This window comes from Ambystoma mexicanum, chromosome 5q (assembly GCF_040938575.1).
Source record: "Ambystoma mexicanum isolate Mex_15411 chromosome 5q, UKY_AmexF1_1, whole genome shotgun sequence".
NCBI classification, from domain to species: domain Eukaryota; kingdom Metazoa; phylum Chordata; class Amphibia; order Caudata; family Ambystomatidae; genus Ambystoma; species Ambystoma mexicanum.
The window spans coordinates 1,365,622,793-1,365,648,833 of NC_090933.1; the positions used below are offsets into that span (position 1 = coordinate 1,365,622,793).

Below are 26,041 nucleotides of genomic sequence, written 5' to 3' on the forward strand. Positions count from 1 at the left end.
AAGAGACTATCACCTGATGATAATGGTTCCTTGGAATCGGACATTGAAGTAAATGAGGTTTTATTAGCAATTGAGCAACTCAAGTTAGGGAAATCCCCGGGGTTAGATGGCTTACCAGCGGAATTGTACAGGAAATTTGATAATTTATTGGCTCCCAGTTTATGTAAATTGTTTAATTGGTCACACTGAATCCAGTGTCTTTTATCAGACCACATATTTTGTCTGCCTCTTCGGCCGTAAAGCCTAATATTTCAGCTCTATTTGTTGTTAAGCCTTCTATGTCCGCAAATGACATTATTTTTGTTTGTGTTTCCTCAAAGTCAGATATCATGTGCCTCCACCTTGGTTATGACGAGACAAAGTTCAAGGAATGCAGGATATCGGTGGCAACCACATGGCTTGTTTGATTTATTTATGTCCACACCCTAATTATAATGTGTTTCAAATTTCTCTGATTGCTTTAGCCTGGAGCTACCAGTCAAAAAAGGTCCTATGGCATCAGGACCAAAAATGATGCACAATAGAAAATAAGGTGAATCCACCCTATTAAAACTGGTGCTGTCAGTTGGCCCCTGTCAGGGCTGCAGAAGTATATGATCTAGTACTTGTATGTTTTGACAAATAATTTACTTGCAATAAATCCACTTGCATTTATCATAGGAATTGTTTATTCACATTCCTCTATGTGTACTTCATTAAGTACTTCTATTTCATATTTCATGAGGCCAGGCAAACATAATGGTTGGCTTTTCAATGTACATGTGCCAATGCATTTCAGTTGTGAACCATCTTCAGGACTGTACAAATTGTTTAGATTCTAAATAACGCTTTGCCAAACATTTACTTTCATTGCCAAACATAATTTGAAAAGGCTAGATAAATTGGCAACATATAAATGCTCACAGAGTCACACGCACTTGCGATTTCGCGGATGCGTCTGACTCCAGAGCTTCAGCACAAAGGAGAGAGGTAAGCGATCAAGCATATCAGACATTCGTAAACACGCTTCAAGAAGACTTAAATGAAACGAGAGGTACATTTCTTTTTATCCGTCTGGTTTATATACCATGTGAATTTACCTAATAATAGCCTTGCTGACACTAAGTTTCCTCTCTATCCTAAATCAACGCATTGGGACATATTTGTGAACATGAATACCATGGGTATGTGATTTCCATTATTTCTGCTTATGAAATTGCACTAACTTTGAGCGTGCTGTTCTTTTGAAATTCATATGATTAATTCAAGCGAATTTGTTGCAAGTAAATTATTTCTCAAAACATACAAGTACTAGACCATATACTTCTGCAGCCCTGACAGGGGCCAACTCAGAGCACCAGTTTTAATAGGGTGGATTCACCTTATTTTCTTTTTCACATTTTTTTAATACACACAGCAAAGCACATGTAGGAGTGGGAAAAAATTCTCACACTCTTACCAGGTGAAAACAAAATCCTAGAAATCCAGCAAAGCTGCTGAGGGACTCAGTAGGTAAGGGAAATAAGTCATTCTGGAGAATTCTCCCTAACACGAGGTACTAAAGAGGGTGGCTTTGGATATCCAACCTTAGAAAACTATTACAGGGGATTCATATATACTTGTGATAGTACACTCCTAACCCAGTTTCAGAGGCATCTGTCTACACAATAAAAGGTCTTTGGTAATCAGGGGCCCTGAGAACAGGGGCCTGGCACAAGGAGACTTTTAAGCCAATGAAGGCCTTCTCACACTCTTCAGACCAAGTTACCTTCTTGGGTTTCTTTGGAGTAGGGAGAGCCGTCATAGGGGCAGCTATGGTATCATAGTCTGCCATGACATTTCTGTAGTTCCCAGTGAGTCCCAAAAAGGCTCTCACGTGGGTCTGTGTAGTGGGGGTAGGCCAGTCTTGTACTGCTTGTACTTTACTGGGAAGAGGCTGTATCCTCCCTCAACCTACTTCATGTCCAAGGTAGCCCACTGATCCTTGTCTAGTCTGGCACTTGCTGGCCTTTATGGTCAAGTGGGCCTTCTGAAGAGCCTGTAACACAATTCTAAGGTGTTTCACATGGTCCCCCCAGGTGGCACTGAAAACTGCTATATCACCCAGATATGCAAGACAGAATTCATCCAACCCATTCAACACATCATTCACAAGCCTATGGAAAGTGGCAAGGGCATTCTTTACGCCAAAAGGTATTACCCTAAAATGGTAAAGATCCTCTGGTGTTGAGAACGCTGTCTTCTTCTTGGCATGTTCTGCAAGGCTTACTTGCCAATAGCCTGCAGTGAGGTCAAACGTGCTGAGGTACTTCGAGGCACCCAAACTATCCACCAGCTCATCTGTTCTAGGCAAGGGTTGTGCATCTGTCTTGGTGACAGCATTCAGAGCCTTGTAATCCACACAGAACCTCAGTTCAGAAGTACCTGCTTTTGGAAATAACACCACTGGGCTGGACCAAGGACTTCTGGAGGATTCAATCACCCCAAGATCCAACATCTTGTTGACCTCTGTATTAATGTAAGACCTTATTTTGTCTGACATTCTGTATCCCCTACCTTTGGTAGGTGCACTGTCTCCTGTGTCAATGTTATGTTTGCAGCAATGTGTCAAACCAGTTGACTGTGAGAACAAGAGAGAAAATTGCCTAAGAAAAGTTTTCACCTCGGCCTGTTCATCAGAAGTCAGATGAGGGGCCACTTGGACACCCTCAATGGAGCTATCTGAAGGACCGCTTTGGAACAGGTCAGGGAGAGGTTCAGGATCCTCTTCCTCAACATCTGAAGCCAACAGCAGGACTGCAATTTCAACTCTTGGGATGAAAGCTTTCAGTCTATTTACATGGAACACTTTTGGTGCCTGTCCAGGCCTTCCAAGGTCCATTAAATAGTTGAACTCACCCAGTGATTTCACCAATGTGTAGGGCCTGACCACTTGTCATGTAAAGCTCTAGGCCTTCTAGGATTCATGATCAGGACTTTCTGACCAGGTATGAAATTGATGAGGGAAGCCTTCTGGTCATACCAATGTTTCACCAGCACGTGTCCTGCCTTCAACCTTTCACTACCCAGGCCCATCAGGAGCACCATCCTTTTTCTGAGCCCTAGAACATAGTCCACTACATTGGTAGTTATGAGGGGAGTGGGCATCTCCCAGCCCTCCTTGACTATGGCCAGGGGTTCCCTTACAGGTTGACCAAACAGACGTTCAAAGGGGCTGAAGCCAACACCCTCTTGTGGTACCTCTCTGTAGGCAAACAGTAAGCATGGTAACAGAAGTTCCCATTTTCGTCTTTGGGGTTGTTCCAGAGCCCCATTCATGCTCTTCAAGGTTCTGTTAAACCTTTATACCAGTCCAATGGTCTGTGGATGATAAGCAGAGAAAGACTTACAGGTAACCCCACATTCCTTCCACATGGCCTGCAAATACTTGGACATAAAGTTGCTGCCTCTGTCTGAACAACTTCTTTAGGGAAGACAACCCTAGTAAACATGCCAAGCAAAGCTTTTGCAACTGACTTGTTAGTCACAGTTTTCAATGGGATGGCCTCAGGATATCCGGTGGCATTGTCAACCAGCACCAGGATATACCTATTGCCTGAGGATGTTTGGAGGTCTAGGGGACCAGAAATGTTGATCCCTACCTTCTCAAATGGTACCCCCACAAATGGGAGTGGTACCCATGGAGCTTGGATTGTTGAGCCACTCTTAAAAGATAGCTGGCAGGAGGCACAACTCCTGCCGTGACTTTCTACTTGCACCCCCATCTTGGGCCAGTAGAAGTATATGGATAACCTTTGATGTGTTCTCTTGATTCCAAGGTGACCAGCAAGCGCACTTCATGCGTCAACTGCAGGAGGAAGGGTCGTAGAGCAAGGGGAACCACCAACCTCCTATGGTCTCCTTCTGTAGACTCTGTAGGCTCGCTATACAGGTGACCACCTTCCCAATAAATCTGGTGCTTCCCAGGAGGTTCACCCTCAAGCTAGGAGCAGGCCTGCCAGAGATGGGCACTAACGTTGGCCCTTACTAAATTCTTCCCTATCAGGATCACCTTCCACTAACAAATCATTTAGTTCAGGATGGTCATGTGGGTCCATTAGTTCAGGTATCACCACCTCCTCGTCAGGTCCTGGTGATTGACCAACTACATCCACCTCAGTGGTAGGTGAGTTAGGGGGAATGTTCTCTTTCCCTCTTTTGTATTGTTTGTCTCCTTTAGCCTTGGGTTTCCCCTTTGGCTGGGGTATAGCATTGGTCTTGTCCAGTGTTGCCCTTGTTTGAGACCTTGTGCATGGGCTTTCAGCTGTATCTCCCACAAGCCCTAAAGCTCTGAGATAATTTCACAGCAAAACCTTTCCTGGGACATTCCTCTGTGTGCACACTGGAATTCTGACTGCTGTACCATTGATAGTAAGAGTTACAGGTATTACTGGGAAAATGAGAGGTGAGCCATCTGCCAACTTAGTGGGGTCCAGAGGAGCTCTGGCAACTTCCTCTGAGTCTACCAATGTAGAATCCACTACAGTTCGACTGCACCCACTATCCCTAAGAGCTGGAGTATCTACTCCATTGATCAGCACACTGTCTTTAAAGTAGTGCTTGGTATTATCTGAAATCCTAGCATAAGCCTCTGAGACTTTAGGCTCCCAGGAACTCAGGGAAACTAAAACTACCTCAGCTTCTATCCCACTAGAGAAGGAGTCTGAGGAGAAGGATGCCCTGTAATCTCTTCTTCCTCATAGGAGGAGAAGGCCAGATTAGCGGAGTGGACCCCCAAAGGTCTAACCTTACAACGGGGATCCCCCTTCACATGGTCAGTTGCTCCACAAGCGAAACAAGATCCATTGGGTCTGTTTACATAGGGAGGCTTATTATAACCAGAGTTCTGTTTCGGAGGCTGACCTCCACTACCCTGTGAGTTCTCTTGTGTCTTACCCTTATTTTTCTTTTTGTGGCCCTTTTGGGAAGAAGATTTGTCAGTTTCCCCACCCTCCTTATCTTCTGTCGTTTTCTCCTCCTCCTGGTTACCACGATGAGTCTTGTCCTTATGGGACACTCAATGCAACACCCACAAATCTGCTGCTATGGCAAGTTTATTAGGATCTATCTCCTTTGAATCTGCCAAGTGCTGCTTAAGCGCAGGGGAAGAAGATGCAAAAATATGTTCCTGCATGACAAGACATATCATACCTTCAAAGGTAGAAACCTTGTAACCTTCAACCCAGCAAGTCATGTTCTTTAAGGATTCAGTTACATAGATACCCATTACCACCTTCTTTCTTTTTGTACTCTCTGAATCTTTTTAAGTATTGGGCAGAAGTTTTTCCAAACTTTAAGATGAGAGTTTGCTTCAACATTGCAAAATCTGCTCTCTCAGCTTTTGACATTTCCATAATGGCACTGCAGCCAGAATGGGGCAGTCTACTAAGTAACCAGGCAATTTTATCAGCATTGTCAACTTGTTGAACTTCACAGGCATACTCAAATGCATTCAGCTAGTCCATAATGTGATTCTTTTTCTCATACACACCGAGCAGATCCTTAGGAAACCTTGGATGAAAGGAGGCCCTAGACCCATGTCCAGGACCCTTGGATCCATTGGCAACCTGAAGCTTGGCCAGTTCCACTGGTGATCCCTGTCTTCTGTTTTTCTGCCTGGTCTATTTTTAGTTTGGTCATGTTGAATTCAAGCTCCTTCTGCCTAAACAGCAGTTCTTGATTCTTGAATTCAAGCATGGCCTCCCCATCAACACTGGCAGAGGAAACAATAGAGATTACATCCTCCAAATACTCATGGGTCCCATGGTCAAGGGCAGAGACAGAACTGTCAGTTCTGCCGGTGGAAGCAGCCCCACCTTCTTCTGTACTGTCCACAGGAGCTATGACACTGAACTGAGCTTCTTGCCAGTCCATGATTCTTTGAATCATTTCCATGTTTGTTCCTTGAGCAGAGGCACCTCTCTCAGCACACATCTTCTTCAATATTTCAGATTTAGAAGCATTTAAAGTTAACAAGGTACTTGTTTCCATACTGTTTGATAGGACTATGGCCTTTTTCAGTTATACTACAACAATTCACTATGTCCTGTTAGGAATAACTCAAAATGCCTTCGCTAGTATGCAACACTGGATACCTTCAGTCCTATCCCACCGCTGTACACCAATTTGTTAAGAAGGATTTCTGAACTCTGTCCAGGAGGGGCAGAGGTTTAGAAGGCCAACCTAGTTTCTTAGAATGGGGTAACCTCTGGACAGCCAGACCAATCAGGGTAGCTGTGCCAGGCAGTGAAGACTAAGTTTCAGGAGGGGTGAGGGTGACTGAAGGACCTTAATGAGCACACAGAGAAAGGACAGTTACAAATTACTCCAGACAGGTATTATAATAGACACATTTATTAGAAGGCCTTTGCAACACAGAATGTAGCAACGAATCACAGTAACACTAAGTAAACCAATACATCACATTCAACACAATATATATACAAGACCAGGAGGGTCAAAAGGGAGGACTGCACCAAATATGTTGACAACCTAGAGGGGCAAAAACAGGCAGTGCAGCTAATCTTTAGACCCAATTCAAAATCAGTTATTCACCTAACTAAGCTGCAGTTGTTAGGAAAGATTCTCTTTACTGAACCTTTCCGTCAATCTTTATGGAACCCCCAAACTTTGTGCTTTTATTTTTCAATCTGACCTGTACTTTTTACAGTACAGTGAAGCCTTAAGCTTCACTGTACTGGCCTTTGCTCACATGTTATGGGGAAACTGATATGTCATTGAGGCTATCAGTACTGGGAAACAGTGTTTCCCTTAGTCTTGTGACTATGTTGCTACTTGTGGTTACCTTTGTATCACATGTGGTAACTTGTTATCATTGCACATAGCAGCTTACACTGCAGTGCAATGGGATTCATTTTTGTTTTGCCCTAGACTAACACTCAAAGGATTTATGTGGTGCTTAAAAGATGGGCTGGTGGCAGCAGTGATGTTTCCTCACTTTTTGGGGAATTTTGTTTTAGCTTAACCATGTTTACCCTGTTTGGCTACTTACTGTGGTTACTAGTCAAACATGGCTGTGTCACGAGGATTTTCACCCATTCTTTTTGCATCTTATTGTTTAGCCTTCTTCCTGGCCTCAGAGGTGAGAAAGATCCTTATACGGACTTCCAGTGCCCGGGAAAGCAGAAGCTTTTGGCGGGCTACTGGAGGGCTTTGTATGTTTGCAGGCAGGATGTGGGCTGGGTCAGTCTGACCCTAATACACATCCTGGTTTCTGTGTGTCTGAGTGGTATGCATGAGTGTTCCCGCCAGTGGACCTGATTGGACCACTGTGGGGTGTGTGTGTGGGCTAGTTCTGCCATTGGCTACTGGGAGTTTCGACTCCTACCTGGCTTTTAGGATAAGAAGAGGGCTCCTGCATGCATTTCTCAGAGATACTGGGAGAAACTGAATGAACCAACAATCTGTCCAGCTGAGAAGACCCATAAAGAAACCTGAAACCTGTCTGAAGGAGGCCTGACAACCAACTTCTGATGTAGTCCTGGTGGAGCCCTGTCTGTCTTGTGATCTCCAGTAGGCCTGCAAAGGTGCTACGACCCCAGGAGTGGAGGGACCATCCATTCGCGAAGCCTACTCGGTGCGCATTACAGAAAACCACCTTTGGAAGTGCCCGGGAATCTTCCTGTGGCTGACCAGCTTCGTTTTTGGGCTACCGGGTTATCTTCATTGCCATTCAGAGATTCCACCTCAAACTTGGCACACTCTCAGATGCCACTGCAATGACAGCCTCTGCGAAATTTCGTCATCCTAGACCAAGGGGACATGATAAAGAACGGAAAGTCTGACCGCGGCTACTGAGTCCTGCTGCATCGCTGTGCGCTGCATTCATGGTCCGATAATTGCTTTTCTGACCCGCCTCCAGTCCTGAGAAGGTGATGCATCTTTTTTCAGCATTTCTTCATCAAGAGTTCCTTGCATCAGCAAAAGATCCTAACCAGAGAATCACTCAAACCTGCAACCCGTGAACATCGAGGCCCATGTCATTCAGTGGACACCCTTCCTTTGTTCTTGGGAAGATTCAGAGTGAGGGGGGTAAGTTACTGAGCTTTTAACATACCCCTATACTCCCATTATAAGTCAATGGACTTATAATATCTTTTATCCTAAACCTATTGGCATTGCTAGTACTTGCCTTGGCAAGACTTCTAACAGTTGCGGGTAATTTTGGGCACTTGTCTATCTTGAACCCTGGTTCTAAGAATCCATCACTGGACCCCAGAGACCCCACCTACATGTTGTCCTGCCTCCTGAGTGCTGTGTCTTTGTATCCTGAACAATAGGGCACAAGGCCCCAGGAAACTTAGGGTTGGACAATATTAGTTACGGATCCTCTCTATTCATTCCCTTGCAGGAGTATTTTGATTTGTATTATGCACTTGAACCTGTGACTGTATATATGTATTTTAGTTTGATGGTACTGGTTGATAAATCTGCCCGCTTGTAGTCATTTTCCTTATAGTGTGTCTGGTCAATAACTGTATTTTTTTTATACATCCTGTCTAAGTGTATTTGTGACTCCTATTGTGTGACCTCATTGTGGACCCTTTACACTCTCACCCCTCTGAAGAATTTAGCCTAGACCGCCTGTCACTGCTACCTTAAGCTGGTTTGGCTACAGTTTCCCAGAGTTGTCCCTGTCATAATATAGGATGGCTTTCTATACATCTGTCCACCAGGCCAGAGTATAGGAAATCAGTCTTAACAGCAGTCCAAGCCCTAAGAAGAGTGGAGCCTTGTGCTCAAAAGTACATGTGTGCCAATGCACGCGGTTGTTCCAATGGAGAAAGCAGGGTCTCTTTTGGGGTCTCTAACAGCTCGGGAAGGTGGATAAGGCAATGAAGAATAAGTTCCCACTATTCAAGAAGGACCTTCACTTGAAGGCAGAGGCAGTTCAAGAGTTCGGGATGGAGTCGCTATTTCGCAATAGCAGTGGACAAGAGAGGGGCCCCCAGGGGTCACTCATGCATAAAGTTGGGCTCTGGCGCTAGGGTACAATGGTTGGGGTAATGATTACTCACGGGTCCCTGAGGCAAGGAGACCAAAACTTCAGCAGGTTAGTCCAATTTGGTTGCAAATTCGACGACAGCAAAAAGGACTTCTCAGCACGGGACAGTGGCAATTTCTCCACTCTGGGGGGGATGAATCACCCCAGTTTCACTGCAGTAGGATTCAGGGGCAAGAGCGTCACAAATGCAGTGGACTTGCAAAAGATGTCGCTGCAGCAGGGCAACACGGTAATCGCTTTTACTCAGGTCCGGATGCACTCGTCTCACTTCTGACCTGGGAATGCCAAGTGTACGAAATTTGGTGTGAGGGTGCCGTGGACATAGAAATAGTATACCAAGTTTTGAGGGCCTCCTCAAAACTATGGCAGAGACAGATCAAAGGTCCTGCGTAAGCTGTCAGCCCACTGGTTGGCCCAGGGACACTTCCGAGAAAGCTTACTTGCAGGTTTTGGTGAAGGTGCCGAGAATAGTTGGTCCCACTATTCCAATGGGTCAAAGCATCTTTGTAGACCTTCTAGGACAACCAGATGCAGAGGGGTCCCACGGGATGACAGCAGGCTCAGGGTGCCAAAGTGCCAAACCTTCCAGCGGGTCACCAGAGGTTCCTCGACTCAGATTTGTTGTTTGCAGGATACTTGGATCCTATCCTATGTTCAGTGAAAACTCAGGCAATTGACCTGGTAGTGGTGTTTCCAGCCTCCTCTTATCCAAAGTTGCCTTCGCGCCAAAACAGAGAGGACCCAATGGGAGAGCTGGTCACAAACACTCACTCCATACGTGGACCAATCATAGACCACAGTGGTCTCAGGCATTCAGGACACTCCAGACTCCCAGGATGTGTATTGGGACCAGACATCCCAGCCCACATCTTGGAGGCACACACACAAGGCATGCAGAAGCCCGCAAAAGCATTGGGATTTGCGGGAAAATACATGACCAAAAAAGGACTGGCCTGGGTTGACTCGACCTGGGGAAGGTGAATGGGCAAGATGGCCAAAGAACAGGACAAAGAACCTCGTGGCATGGCCATTTTGGAGCCAGGCCACCTATTCATGCAAAGCGCAGATAACGTGGTTAACATGGCAGGAAAGGGTTAAAAATAATGTGAAACGAAAGCTGCCACCAGTCCTATCCATGACACATCTGCACAGTTCATGAAAAGTCCAGCAAGAGTATCTAGGGCCTTTGGAAATGACTAGAGATCCAAGTGTGCTGTATAGTAAAATAGATTGCACACTTGTTACATGTTGCACAAAAGTTGCAACATGAGAAAAGGACTAAGGCAAACAAAGTCTCCCAGTAGTGACTGTCTTAAGGGCATGTCAGTTTCCCCATAAAAAAGGGAGCGAAAGCCCAGAAGAGTACTTCTGAAGTCTGTGCTTCTCTGGCAAAGTTTAGATCAGGGTGTAAAACAGCAGCAAAAAGTTTGGGGGTTGACACATGGAGGGAAAATTACATACTGAGCAGATGGAATTAGCAGCAAAGACACAGCCTCACTCTAGTATTTGATAAGGAGCTGCCTGGTGATGGCTCAGGAATGAGCAGGTGGAATTAGCAGCTAAGACACAGCCTAATTCTAGTATTTGATAAGGAGCTGCCTGGTGATGGCTCAGGAATGAGCAGGTGGAATTAGCAGCTAAGACACGGCCTCATTCTAGTATTTCATAAGGAGCTGCCTGGTGATGGCTCAGGAATGTGCAGGTGGAATTAGCAGCTAAGACACAGCCTCATTCTAGTATTTGATAAGGAAGTGCACAGTGGTAGCTCAGTATTGAGCAGATGGAACTAGCAGCTAAGACATGGCCTTACTCTTAGTGTTTGATAAGGAGCTGCTCAGTGGTTGCTCAGGACAGAGCAGATGGAATTAGCAGCTAAAACATCGCCTCATTCTAGTATTTGATAAATAGCTGCCTAATGGTGGCTCAATACTGAGCAGGTGGAATTAGCAGCTAAGACATGGCCTCATTCTACTATTTGTTAGGGAGCTGACTGCTGGTAGCTCAGTACTGAGCAGGTGGAATTAGCAGCTAAGACACTGTCTCATTTTAGTATTTATTAAGTAGCTGGCTGGTGGTAGCTCAGGACTGAGTAGATGGAATTAGCAGCTAAGACACGGCCTCTTTCTAGTATTTGATAAGGAGCTGCTTGTGGTAACTCAGGACTGAGTAGCTGGAATTAGCAACTAAGACACGGCTTCATTCTAGTATTTGATAAGGAGATGCCTTTTGGTAGTTCAGTACAGAGCAGGGAGAATTAGCAGCGAAGACACAGCCTCATTCTACTATTTGATAAGTTTATGCCTGGTGGTAACTCAGTACTGAGCAGATGGAATTAGCAGCTAAGCCAGATCCTCGTTCTAGTATTTGATAAGGAGCGAACCGGTTGTAGCTCAGTGCTGAGCAGATGGAATAAGCAGCTAAGACATGGTCTCACTCTAGTATTTGATAAGGAGCTGCCTGGTGGTGGCTCAGGACTGAGCAGATGGAATTAGCAGCTAAGACACAGCCTCATTCTAGTATTTGAAAAGAAGCTGCCTGGTGGTAGCTCAGTACTGAACAGGTGGAATTAGCATCTAAGACAAAACTTCATTCTAGTATTTGATAAGCAGCTGCCTGATGTTAGCTCAGAACTGAGCAGGTGGAATTAGCAGCTAAGACATGGACTCACTCTAGTATTTGATAAGGAGCTGTCTGGTGGTAGCTCAGTACTGAGCAGTGGAATTAGCAGCTAAGACACTGCCTCATTCTAGTATTTATAAAGGAGCTGCCTGGTGGTAGCTCAGTGCTGAGCAGATGGAATTAGCAGCTAAGACACAGCCTCACTCTAGTATTTCATAAGGAGCTACCTGGTGGTATCTCAGTACTGAGCAGGAGGAAATACCAGCTAACACACGGTCTCCGTCTAGTATTTGATAAGGAGCTGCCTGGTGGTAGCTCAGGACTGAGCAGGTGGAATTAGCAGCTAACACACGGTCTCCGTCTAGTATTTGATAAGGAGCTGCCTGGTGGTAGCTCAGGACTGAGCAGGTGGAATTAGCAGCTAAGACACGGCCTCATTCTAGTATTTGATAAGGATCTGCCCCGTGGTTGCTCAGTACTGAGCAGATGGAATTAGCAGCTAAGACACGGCTAGAGGAAATACATGATTATACATGTTTGAGGTTTGCTTTCTAGGGCCCTAATGCCAGAAAGATAACGGTCTATTTGCAACAGACAGATTGTGATGGTCTGGCTATCACTCAGCACCCCATGCATGCTCTGTGGTTAAGGGACGTGAAAGGTTGTGCTGACCTGTGTGTCTGGTTCAGGATATATGAAAGAAGAGCATGAAGGGTCCTCTCCGAGTGGGGGGCACTATGAACTCCCTGCTTTCCCTACCAGCTGTGTTAACAATTAGATGTCCCATTGCATGAAGTGCTTGTCTATGCCTAGTAGATGCAGTGAGTATCAGTGGATGGCATCCTAGCCCCTATCTCAGGGCATGTGTACACAGATGTTGACTTAAACTCACAATTGTTCTCATTCTAGAGGAGTCTTTGCCATAATAAGTTGCTGCATGATTGTGTTATCTCAATATTGATGCTTATTGAAGCTTATTTCCTGTTCTGTGTGTATGGAGGCAATGGCATGCAGGCATTGGACAGTGAGCACCACACACTGTGGGTAATAATAAGCAGCGCTCAGATACCCGAGGGCTCGTAGCGCTATATAAATGCACATTATTATTATTATCATTATTATTATTAAATCTATCCTGCAATATACAAAGAACATAAACACAGGATGATGGAGGTCTCATGAAAGATACCTGTTATATATTATTCGCACCAAAACAGCATGTCAGGTCCTACCCACCCTTAACGCCCTACCGGACAACGCTGACCTTAACTTACTAGTTGACACCTTCAACAACTCCATGACTACCGCCATTGATACCATTGCCCCTTTGAAACTACGTAAAAGCAAACCAATAAACCACCTGAACTCGTGGTACACTCCCAAACTCAAACTACTCAGGAAAAAGAAAAGCAAACTAGAATCACTATGGAAAACTAACCCTTCACCTGAAAACAAATCCATTCTCAAGAACATCTCCGCGTTGTACAAAAATGAAATAATTCGCACCAAAAAAGATGCCTCAGGATTGATCAGGCAGGCTCTTCCACCAAAGAATTATTTAAAATTCTAAAGGAGCTAGAAAACCCCAACCCCCCTCCAGACAACTGCTCAAAAGATAAACCCTGGTGCACCAGCTTCCAGAATGCCCTCAAAAACAAAATCACAGGGCTCCAGACCAAAATTGTGAACAAACGTCAACAACTCCCCAGCAACAAAACCACTAACCCTAGCTTAAGCCCACCTACATCTAACAAAGCCAACATAGGCTTCACCTTTAAGAAAGTGACCATTTTAGAAGTCCAAAAAATGATCACTTCCCTAAAACCTTCTAATTGCAAAGGGGACAGCTGCCCTGCCCAAATAATAAAAGATGCTGCCAGAGACCTCTCCCCCTTTATCACTAAGCTAATCAACCTTTCGTTTGCCAACAATTCTGTCCCCAACAACCTAAAACAATCTTGGGTGCTCCCTCTCCTAAAAAAACAATCCATAGACCCAGCCATACCAACCAATTATAGACCCATCACCACTGTCCCGTTTCTGTAAAAAATCCTGGACAGAGTCGCCTACATCCAGATTCAGGAGTACCTGGAATATAACCAACTGCTAGGTATACGTCAATCTGGCTTCAGACCTCAACATGGAACTGAAACCGCTCTGGTTGACCTCAAAAGCCAGATTGATGAAATCAAAGACCACAGAAATGCAGCCATCCTACTCCTCTTAGACCTCTCAGCGGCCTTCGATTTAGTCGACCATGAAATCTTGTGCAACCACCTCTCCATCGCAGCCCACTTCTCCTCCTCTGCCTCCACATGGATACAATCCTTCCTGGCGAATAGAACCATGCGAGTCTTCTACACTACATCTGCTGACCCTATCCCCATCACCTGCGGAGTCGCACAAGGCTCCTGTGTCTCCCCCACATTGTATAATATATTTACGAAGCCTCTATTCTATAAACTGGACCGTCTGGGTGTCACCTACACCAACTATGCAGATGACACCCAGATTCTCCTCGCCATCTCAGGCAACTACAATGCGGACGTCACCCGGATCAACAAAATCTTCTCCATCATTCAGGCGTGGATGGCCACCCACGGCCTCTGCCTGAATGATGAGAAGACGGAGCTTCTGCTGGTCGGTTCTCCTAATAACCTGTCTAAACTCAGCCCCAGTTACAAGAACATCATCATAGACGGTAACACCATCCCTATCGCTAAAAGTGTGAAAACCTTAGGTTTCCACCTTGATGCCAACACCAACCTCGTCAAACAAATCAACTCAACCGCCTCGGCCACTGCATATACAGGTAAGCTAATCAGGGCTAGCAGACCCTTCCTGTCCCCCGACAGCTGCCTCACTCTGGCCAGAGCACTCATTCAATCCAAACTACACTATTGCAACAGCTTGTACCTAGAAGCCAACCAATCCATAATTAACAAACTCCAGGTTCTCCAGAACAATGCTCTACGCGCAGCACTCAACATCCCAAGGCGTGAACACATCTCTACAACCAGGAAAGCGTGCAAATGGCTCTCCATACAGCAAAAAATCTACCTCAAAACTATCGGCCTCACTTATAAGGCCTTAAATAATCTAGCCCCACCGTACCTCTCCAACAAATTTACTTTAAAATCTTCATCCAGAACCACCAGATCAACCAACTCCTTAAGCCTACTAGTGCCCAGATTCGCCTTAAAAAGAGCAGGAGGTGCTAGCTTCATTGTGCTAGCCTCCCAACTTTGGAACACCTTACCACTCAAAATTAAAACCACTGAGTCCTTCCCGATCTTTAGGAAACTGGTTATTGGCTGGCTACTGAATAATGTGTAGCTTTTACCCTCATCTCCAACCACACCTGTATTATATGTAAATTGTCGTATTATGTAAATCCTTCTTCGTAAATTGATGTACCCTGTAAATGTTAATGCATATTTCATGACTGTAACCGTATCCTTAAAGCGCCCTTCTACCCACGGGTCTGGAGCGCTCTACAAATAAATTAAACAAACAAACATATACAAATCAATAGTTATTGGAAGCACAATTTCTGTTTACATATGTACATGAAACTCCCTCGTTTTATAACAGAAATGTAACTTACCTTTGTAGATACGTGGATCAAATATCCGTTTTTCTGCAGAGACAAAAGAGGTCAAAGGTAAAATACGTGCAGCCAATGTTATAATGAACAGAATGGCCATTACATGTTCTGAATCAAGAAATGCATCACATCATATTCAAATAAAGGCTTAATGCAGCTAAAACCTTAGCTGTATAAAGCAGATCATGGATAAAATGTAAACAGTATTTGCCATGGACTGCTAAAATAACATGACTTGCACAGCTACTGTGTGAGAACCAAAAATGTGGCCCAGTGGGCAGACTGGTGGTGCTATGGGACATAGTGAGGAACATCTGGGGGGATGTCTCAGTGGGGTGCTGTTTAGCTTGGTGAACATCTGAGGTGGCAGTTCTGAGAGGTCAACAGCTTGTCCATGGCAGTCTGGTGGCACTCAGGGAAGGAGTGACATTGCTGGGTGCACATCTGGGGTGGCAGCACAATTGGTTGTGTTTAGGGAAGGAAGAAGGAACATAGCTACTAGTCTACTTATTGAAAGAATGAAGGCCCGGACAGGGGAAAAGGATTCAAATTAAGGATTCATTGTGAAAAGCCTGTCATTTCTCTTCTCCATTGGTTGAAAATATTCCATTAGTTAAAATATAAAGTGAATCTCCTGAAGTCTTATTATAACCTATGCAGTAAAAATGTACCGACTGAATCCTCCTTATTCCCCCCAAAGTCCATAAAAAAGGACAGAGGGATTGAAGGGAATACAGGGTCAAACTCAAATAAAGCGCTTATTGAAAAGTCCATGAGGTGAATACTAAATCAGAAGCCATATAATGTGGAAATCCTTGTCAGTCCATGAGATGAGTAATACATCAGAACCCAGATAATGTAGACACCCTTGCCACTCCATGAGATGAATAATAAATCAGAACCCATATAATGTAGACACCCCTGCCAGTCAATGAGTTGAATAATAAATTATAACCCATATACTGTAGACGTGCTTGTCAGTCCATGAGATGAATAATAAATCAGAACCTATATTATGTAGACACCCTTGCCAGTCCATGAGATGAACAACAAATCAGAACTCATATAATGTGGACACCCTTGCCAGTCCATGAGATGAACAATAAATCAGAACCTATAAAATGTAGACAACCTTGCCAGTCCATCAGATGAATAATACATCAGAACCCATATAATGTAGAAATCCCTTGCCAGTCCATGAGATGAATAATAAATCAGAACCCAGGTAATGTAGACATCCTTGTCAGACCATGAGATGAGTAATACATCAGAACCCATATAATGTAGACACCTTGCCAGTCCATGGATGAATAATACATCAGAACCCATGTAATGTAGACACCGCTGCCAGTCAAGGAGTTGAATAATAAATTATAACCCATATATTGTAGACACCCTTGCCAGTCCATGGGATTAATACAAATGCAGAACCCAGGTAATCCAGACATCCTTGTCAGTCCATGAGATGAATAACAAAACAGAACTCATATAATAAAGACACTCTTGTCAGTCCATGCGATGAATAATACACCAGCACCCATATAATTTAGACATCCTTGCCAGTCCATGTGATGAATAATACACCAGTACCCAAATAATGCGGACACCCTTGCCATTCCATGAGATGAATACTACATCAGAACACATATAATTTAGACATCCTTGTAAGTCAATGAGATGAATATTAAATCAGAACACATGTAATGGAGACACCCTTGCAGTCCATGAGATGGATAATACAACAGAACCCATATATTGTAGACACCCTTGCCAGTCCATGAGATGAATTATAAATCAGAACCCATATATTGCAGACACCAATGCCAGTCCATGAGATGAATAAGACATCAGAACCGATATAATGTAGCAACCCTTGTCAGAACCATGAGATGTATTATGCATGATAACCCATATAATGAAAACACCCTTGCCATTCCATGATATTAATAATACACCAAAACCCATATAATGTACAAGGACTTTGCAGTCAATGAGAGGAAAAATAAATCAGAACCCATATAATGTAGACACCCTTGCCAGTCCATGAGATGAATAATACACCAGAACACATATAATTTAGACATCCTTGCCAGTTCATGTGATGAATAATACACTAGAACCCATACAATGCAGACACCCTTGCCAGTCCATGAGATGAAAAGAAAAACAGTACCCATATAACGTAGAAATCCTTGTCAGTCCATGAGATGAATACTAAATCAGTACCCATTTAATGTAGCCATCCTTATCAGTCCATGAGTTGAATATTAAATCAGAGCTCATATAGTGTAGACACCCTTGTCAGGCCATGAGATTAATAATACACCAGAAATTACATAATTTTGACACCCTTGTCAGGCCATGAGATGAATAATAAATTAGAATTTATATAATGTAGACACCCTTGCCAGTCCATGAGATGAACATTACACCAGAACCCATATAATTTAGGCATCCTTGCCAGTCCATGTGATGAATAATAGAACAAAATCCATATAATGTAGACACCCTTGCCAGTCCATGAGATGAATAATAAATCAGAACCCATAGAATGCAGAATCCCTTGCCAGTCCATGAGATGAATAATACATCAGAACCCATCGAATGCAGAATCCCTTGCCAGTCCATGAGATGAATAATAAATCAGAACCCATATTATGTAGAGATCCTTGCCAGTCCATTAGATGAATAATACATCAGAAGTCATACAATGTAGACACCCTTACCAGTCCATGAGATGAATAGAAAATCTGTACCCATATAATGTAGACATCCTTGTCAGTCCATGAAATGAATAATTAATCAGAAACCATATATTGTAGACACCGTTGCCAGTCCACAATATAAAATAATACATCAGAACTAATATAATGTAGAAACCCGTGTCAGTCCATGAGATGAATAATGCATCAGAACCCAAATAATGAAGACATCTTTGTCAGTCCATGAGATGAATAATAAATTAGAATTTATATAATGTAGACACCCTTGCCAGTCCATAAGATGAATAATACACCAGAACCCATATAATTTAGAGATCCTTGCCAGTTCATTAGATGAATAATAAATCAGAACCCATATTATGTAGACATGCTTGCCAGTCCATGTGATGAATAATAAATCAGAAACCAGAGAATGTAGACATCCTTGCCAGTCCGTGAGATGAATAATAAATCAGAACTCATATAATGTAGACACTCTTGCCAGTCCATGAGATGAATAATAAATCAGAACTCATATAATGTAGACACCCTTGCCAGTCCATGAGATGAATATAAAATCAAAACCCATATATATTGTAAACACCCTTGGAGTCCATGAGATTAATAATAAATCAGAAGCAAGGTAATGTAGACTCCCTTGCCAGACCATGAGATGAATAACAAATCAGAACTCATTTAATATAGACACTCTTGCCAGTCCACGTGATGAATAATACACCAGCACCCATATAATTTAGACATCCTTGCCAGTCCATGTGATGAATAATATACAAGAAAACATATAATTTAAACATCCTTGCCAGTCCATGTGATGTATAATACACCAGAACCCATATAATGCAGATTCCCTTGCCAGTCCATGAGATGAATAATAAATCAGAGCCCATATAATGAAGACATCCTTGCCAGTCTATTAGATGAATAATACATCAGAAGTCATTCAATGTAGACACTCTTACCAGTCCATGTGATGAATACAAAATCAGTAACAATATAATGTAGACATCCTTGTCAATCCATGAGATGAATAACAATTCAGAACACATATAATGTAGACACCCTTGCCAGTACATGAGAAGAATAAAAAATCAGAACCCATGTAATGTGGACATCCTTGCCAGTCCATGAGATGAATATTAAAACAGATCCCATGTAATGTAGATATCCTTGAAAGTACATGAAATGAATAAAAAATCAGAACCCATGTAATGTAGACATCCTTGCCAGTCCATGAGATGAATGATATATCAGAACCCATATATTGTAGTGTCAGGGGGAAATTCTGCCGGGGTCGGCCGGGCCGTCCGCAGACCTCCGGGCAGGGAGGCCCCAACTCCTCCCGTATATCCCAAAAGAGATAGAGTATGAGACACACGCAAGAAGCAAGGTGATTCTGCTGTTTATTAGACAAAACGGCAGGGATGGGTCAAGGATCGTACGCGTCGTCCTGACACACACTCAATCGTGGGGCTCGCAGGCCCTTTTTACCTTAGTATGACGCGCTACTTGCGTCACCTTAGAAAGTTTAGCAAAATCTCCACTCTGGATTGGTTGCTCGAGTGGTAGGGTTAGTATAGCATACATATAGACAACTGTGTTAGTGGTTGAGGGTCAGTCAGGTGATATACCTGGGTTGTCCCTTCAATTTGATACATGAAAAGTGTTACATGAAGACCCCTGAGGATTGGTCAATGTTAATGGCGTCAGTGATAAGAGCCCCATGTTCTGATTGGTCCGCTCGCGAGCCTTCCAGTCTGGGACCATCGCTGTTCCCAGCTCGCGGTGCACCTGTCATTTGCAACAATGTTTCACTATGGGTAGGTGCAGACAATGTGAGGATTTATTCATATGTTGGAAGGTCGACTACTCCCACCGCTGCAGATGTCCATTGAGTCTTTTAATTGTATCTGCCTGTGTCTTGAAACGTGGGATCCAGGCGTCTCCTTCCTCCTGGGCTTGGCATCCTATCGTTTGAGGCAGAATTCTGCACAATTAATATTGTTTTTCCCACTGTGTGCCTGGTTTATCTTGCAGGTGCGACCTTGGCGTCGGCTCGCGGCGTACGAGATTGCAACATTGTGCCCTTGGCTGTGTGCTTTCGCCGGGCTCATTCTGCAGGGTCAGCAACCGAGCTCTTGCTCATTCAATGTTCATGGAAGCTTTTGCTTGCGGCCTACTTGGGCCTGGTGCATAGGTGGAACCGTTTGGTGCACAGCGCTTTAGGTTACGGTATCATATTGCTCTATCCCCAGTATCGTGTTTCCGTTATATTCTTCATTATGGTACATGGTTTTAGAAGAAGCGTGAGCAAGCCGTTTTAGATAAGTTCATTATGTGTCTTGCGTTTCTGCATTTTGAGAGCCTATGTGGAAAATAATAAAGATGCACGTCCGTGGGTGTGTCCGTCGCCTACGTCATAGCACTGAGTATGTTCTTCGTGTGGATTGGTGTGGGAGTGTCCAGTGTGCATGTTTGCACAGGTGTGCTGACCGTTGGCTAGGTCGTCATGGCATCTCTAACGATGTGTTGGTTTAGTCGAGTTGATCCATGCCGCAGGTGTCGGCATGGGCAGGGCGGGCTGCTGGGCAGGTGGGTGGGCACATCCGTATGTTCCTATACCAGGGTATTTGGTCGTCTGGTAGATAGGCAAACTCCTCTCGTGGCGGGTGTTTAGGCCGTGATCCTCTAGGCCAAGCGCGAGAGGGGATTGGCGGGAACCTGTTGTTCCATTTTCCCACTTCAGTAGACACCCCTGCCCGTCCATGAGATGAAAAATACATCACAACCCATATAATGTAGACACCCTTGCCACCCCAGGAGATGAGTATTAAATCAAACCCATATATTGTAGACACCCTTGCCAGTCTATGCGATTAATAATACATCAGAACCCATATAATGTAGACACCTTTGCCTGTCCATGGATGAACAATAAATCAGAACACATATAATGTAGATGCCCTTGCCAGTCCGTGAGATACATCAGAACCCATATAATGTAGACACCCTTGCCAGTCCATGAGATGAATAGTACACCAGAGCGCATATAATGTAGACACCCTTGCCAGTCCATCAAATGAATATTAAACCAAAACACATATATTGTAGACACCCTTACCAGTCCATGAGATTAATAATATGTCAGAACCCATGTAATGTAGACACCTTTGACAGTCCATGGATGAACAATAAATCAGAATCCATATAATGTAGATGCCCTTGCCAGTCCATGAGGTGAATAAAAAATCAGAACCCATGTATTGTAGACATCCTTGCCAGTCCATGTGATGAATAATACAGCAGTTCCCAAATAATGCAGACACCCTTGCCAGTCCATGAGATGAATAATAAATCAGAACCCATATAATGTAGACATCCTTGCCAGTCCATGAGGTGAATAAAAAATCAGAACCCATATAATGGAGACACCCTTGCCAGTCCATGAAATGAATAATAAATCAGAACCCATATAATGTAGACACCCTTGCTAGTCTATGAGATGAATAAAAAATCAGAACCCATGTAATGTAGACACCCTTTCCAAACCATGAGATGAATAATACATCAGAATCCATATATTGCAGACACTCTTGCCAGTCCATGAGATGAATATTAAATCAAAGCACATATATTGTAGACACCCTTGCCAGTCCATGAGATTAATAATATGTCAGAACCCATATAATGTACACTCCCTTGCCAGTCCATGAGATGAATAATAAATCAGAACCCATATAATGTAGAAACCCTTGTCAGTCCATGAGATGAATAATAAAACAGAACTTATATAATGTAGACACTCTGGCCAGTCCATGAGATGAATAATACATCAGTACCCATATAATTTAGACATCCTTGCCAGTCCTGCCAGTCCGTGTGATGAATAATATACCAGAACCCAAATAATGCAGACACCCTTGCCAGTCCATGAGATGAATAAGAAGAACCCATATAATGTAGACATCCTTGCCAGTCCATGAGACGAATAATATACAAGAAAACATATAATTTAAACATCCTTGCCAGTCCCTGTGATGTATAATACACCAGAACCCATATAATGCAGCCTCCCTTGCCAGTATGTGAGATGAATAATGAATCAGAACCCATATAATGTAGAAATCCTTGCCAGTCCATTAGATGAATACTACATCAGAAGTCATACAATGTAGACACCCTTGCCAGTCCATTCGATGAATAAAAATTCAGAACCCATATAATGTAGACACCCTTGCTAGTCCATGAGATGAATAAAACATCAGAACCCATATAATGTAGACACCCTTGCCAGTCCATGAGATTAATAATACAACAGATATCATATAATGTAGAAACCATTGCCAGTCCACGAGATGAATAATACATTAGAACATATTTAATGTAGACACCCTTGCCAGTCCATGAGATGAATAGTACACCAGAAGCCATATAATTTAGACATCGTTGCCAGTCCATGTGATGAATAATAGACCAAAACACATATAATGTAGAAACCCTTGCCAGAACATGGATGAATAATAAATCAGAACCCATATTATGTAGACACCCCTGCCAGTATATGAGATGAATAATAAACCAGAACCCATATAATTTAGACATCCTTGTCAGTCCATGGGATGAATAATAAATCAGAACTTATATAATGTAGACACCCTTGCTAGTCCATGAGATAAATACAAAATCAGAACCCATGTAATGTAGATATCCTTGTCAGTCCATGAGATGAATAATAAAACATAACACATATAATGTAGACACCCCTGCCAGTCCATGAGATGAATATTAAATAAAAAAAACATATATTTTAGACACCCTTGCCAGTCCATTAGATTAATAATGCACGAGAACACATATACAAGCCGATTCATGGAATTAATGTGCGCCAAAAATTCCGGCGCAGAGGTGCCAAAACGTGCGATTCGCAGTAAAAGTGCGTAAATCGCAGTGCAAGTGCGAAAATCGCACAAAAAGCAGCGCACATCGATTCATGGAAGGCCGCGTGCGAGAAAGACATCGGATGTGCGCCAAAAAAGTGCGCGGCGCACGCCAGCGCACAGGTCAACTAACGGCGTGTGCCACGGCCACAGCGATTTCGCACATAGCGCGGAGCAAACCACAAAAGTGGGCGGAACACGGGGCTTAAAACTCGGAAAGGGGAACAACATCTGAAAATGTGGGCGTCACGGGGGAGTACAGGAGCCAAGTGCGCGGGACGCCCACACGCTAGCCCACAACACGTATTCATGGAATCGAATAGGCCAAAACAGCGCACAGGCCCAAACACGTCCGCCACAAGAAAGCAGGTGGTAGCGTCCCTGCGCCTGTAAGAAATGTGCGCCAATATGTACGCTAACAAACTGCACCTATATACAGCAATGATGAATGTCCCATACTACGGCCCTCCAGGACAAATGAGGTGCAAAGGGGTACGCCACAAACACGGACACCCGCTGTGTGAAAAACAGCGTGTGTGTGTATTCCGGGGTGGGCGGGAAGTTCCTCACGCGATTGCCCTGGGTACGTGTGTTTCGGGGTGCGCGGGAAGTTCCTCACGCGATAGCCCTGGATATGTGTATTTCAGGGGTACGCGGGAAGTTTCACACGCGATTTCCCTGGGTACGTGCATTTGAAGGTGCGCAGGAAGTTCCTCATGTGATTGCCCTGGGTACGTGTGTCTCGGGGTGCGCGTGAAGTTCCTCACGCGATTGCCCTGGTTACGTGTGGCTCGGGGTGCGCGGGAAGTTCCTCACGCGATTGCTCTGGGTACGTCTGTCTCGGGGTACGCGGGAATTTCCTCACGCGATTGCCCTGGGTACGTGTGTCTCGGGGTGCGTGGGAATTTCCTCACGCGATTGCCCTGGGTACGTGTGTCTCGGGGTGCGCGGGAAGTTCCTCACGCGAGTGCCCTGGTTACGTGTGTCTCGGGGTGCGCGGGAAGTTCCTCACGCGATTGCCCTGGGTATGTGTGTCTCGGGGTGCGCGGGAAGTTCCTCACACGATTGCCCTGGGTAGGTGTGTCTCGGGGTGGGCGGGAAGTTCCTCACGCGATTGCCCTGGGTACGTGTGTATCGGGGTGCGCGGGAAGTTCCTCACGCGATTGCCCTGGGTACGTGTGTTTCGGGGTGCGCGGGAAGTTCCTCACGCGATTGCCCTGGGTACGTGTGTCTCGGGGTGCGCGGCAACATCCACACGCGATTGGCCTGGGTACGTGTATGTCAGGGGTGCGCGGGAAGTATCACACGCGATTTCAGCAGGGTACGTGTATTTCAGGGGTGCCGGGGAGTAGTACACGTGAATAGGATGTGTGGGTCCTCACAGCTGTTAACTCTACACCCTCCACGGCCCCTGCAGGCAGCCCACACCACAAGAGACTACCCTGCACCCCTGCACATGTCCCGCAGGCAGCCCATCCACCATGGTCATGCCCCCCAGCCAAGCCACATGTCACCCTGCACCACTCATCACCAATGCATGTCTACCAGCACCCCCAACAGTCATGGGCACCCTCCACCAGGCCCCCACACATGTCCCCCTGCACCCCCAGCAGTCATGGGCAACCTCCACCAGGCCCCCACCCATGTCTCCCAGCACCCCCACCCCCCAGCACTGTGGGGCTCCCTCCACCAGGCCCCCACCCAGGTCCCCCTGCACCCCCAACCCCCAGCACCGAGGGGCACCTGCCAGCAGGCCCCCAGCCATGTCCCACACATGTCCCGCTGCACCCCCACCCCCCAGCACTGTGGGGCACCTGCCAGCAGGCCCCCACCCATGTCCCACTCATGTCCCCCTGCACCCCCACCCCGCAGCACTGTGGGGCACCTGCCAGCAGGCCCACACCCATGTCCCACTCATGTCCCGCTGCACCCCCACCCCCCAGCACTGTGGGGCACCTGCCAGCAGGCCCCCACCCATGTCCCACTCATGTCCCCCTGCACCCCCACCCCCCAGCACTGTGGGACACCTGCCAGCAGGCCCCCACCCATGTCCCACTCATGTCCCGCTGCACCCCCACCACCCAGCACTGTGGGGCACCTGCCAGCAGGCCCCCACCTATGTCCCACTCATGTCCCGCTGCACCCCTACGCCCCAGCACTGTGGGGCACCTGCCAGCAGGCCCCCACCCATGTCCCACTCATGTCCCGCTGCACCCCACCCCCCAGCATTGTGGGCCACCTGCCAGCAGGCCCCCACCCATGTCCCACTCATGTCCTGCTGCACCCCCACCCCCCAGCAGTCATGGGCACCCTCCACCAGACCCCCACACATGTCTCCCAGCACCCCCACCCCCAGCAGTCATGGGCACCCTCCACCAGGCCCTCACCCATGTCTCCCTGCACCCTCACCCCCCAGCAGTCATGGGCACCCTCCACCAGGCTCCCACCCATGTCTCCCAGCACCCCCACCCCCCAGCACTGTGGGGCTCCTGCCAGCAGGCCTCCACCCATGTCCCACTCATGTCCCCCTGCACCTCCACCCCCCAGCACTGTGGGGCACCTGCCAGCAGGCCCCCACCCATGTCCCACTCATGTCCCGCTGCACCCCCACCCCCCAGCACTGTGGGGCACCTGCCAGCAGGCCCCAGCCATGTCCCACTCATGTCCCCCTGCACCCCCACCCCCCAGCACTGTGGGGCACCTGCCAGCAGGCCCCCACATATGTCCCACCCATGTCTCCCACCAACCAGGTCCCAACAATCCCCAATCATGTCCGTAATGGCCAGCCTCCCCTGCCAAAAGGCCCAACCAACTATCACATCCACCCACATATAAAAGGCAACTACATGTTACACACCCAATGTAAATCATGTAAATCAACACATGTCCGTCACACACAATGGTTGCAAGTGAATGTGAAAACAACCAACATGACATGAATGAAAGCAATGAGATGATACTACACATTGAAGGATCAAAATAAAACTGTATTAAAAATCAACATGAATGGAATTAAAATTAGACAAAACACAAAGCAAGACAACCAAAATAAGAAGAATGTCCCTGAAAAAAAGTAAAACCACACAGCACAATCAAAATAAATGGTGTCCAAAGT

General features: G+C 45.5%; 1 protein-coding gene across 1 annotated transcript in view; it reads right to left on the reverse strand.

Moving 5' to 3' along the window:
- Window positions 1-26,041, reverse strand: part of LOC138498429 (scavenger receptor cysteine-rich type 1 protein M130-like) — a 950,335-nt gene that overhangs the window by 385,776 nt on the left and 538,518 nt on the right. Inside the window, exon 6 of the mRNA XM_069622185.1 lies at window positions 15,270-15,302. Coding sequence (XP_069478286.1) covers window positions 15,270-15,302 — 33 coding nt within the window. The remainder of the gene's footprint in view (window positions 1-15,269; window positions 15,303-26,041) is intronic.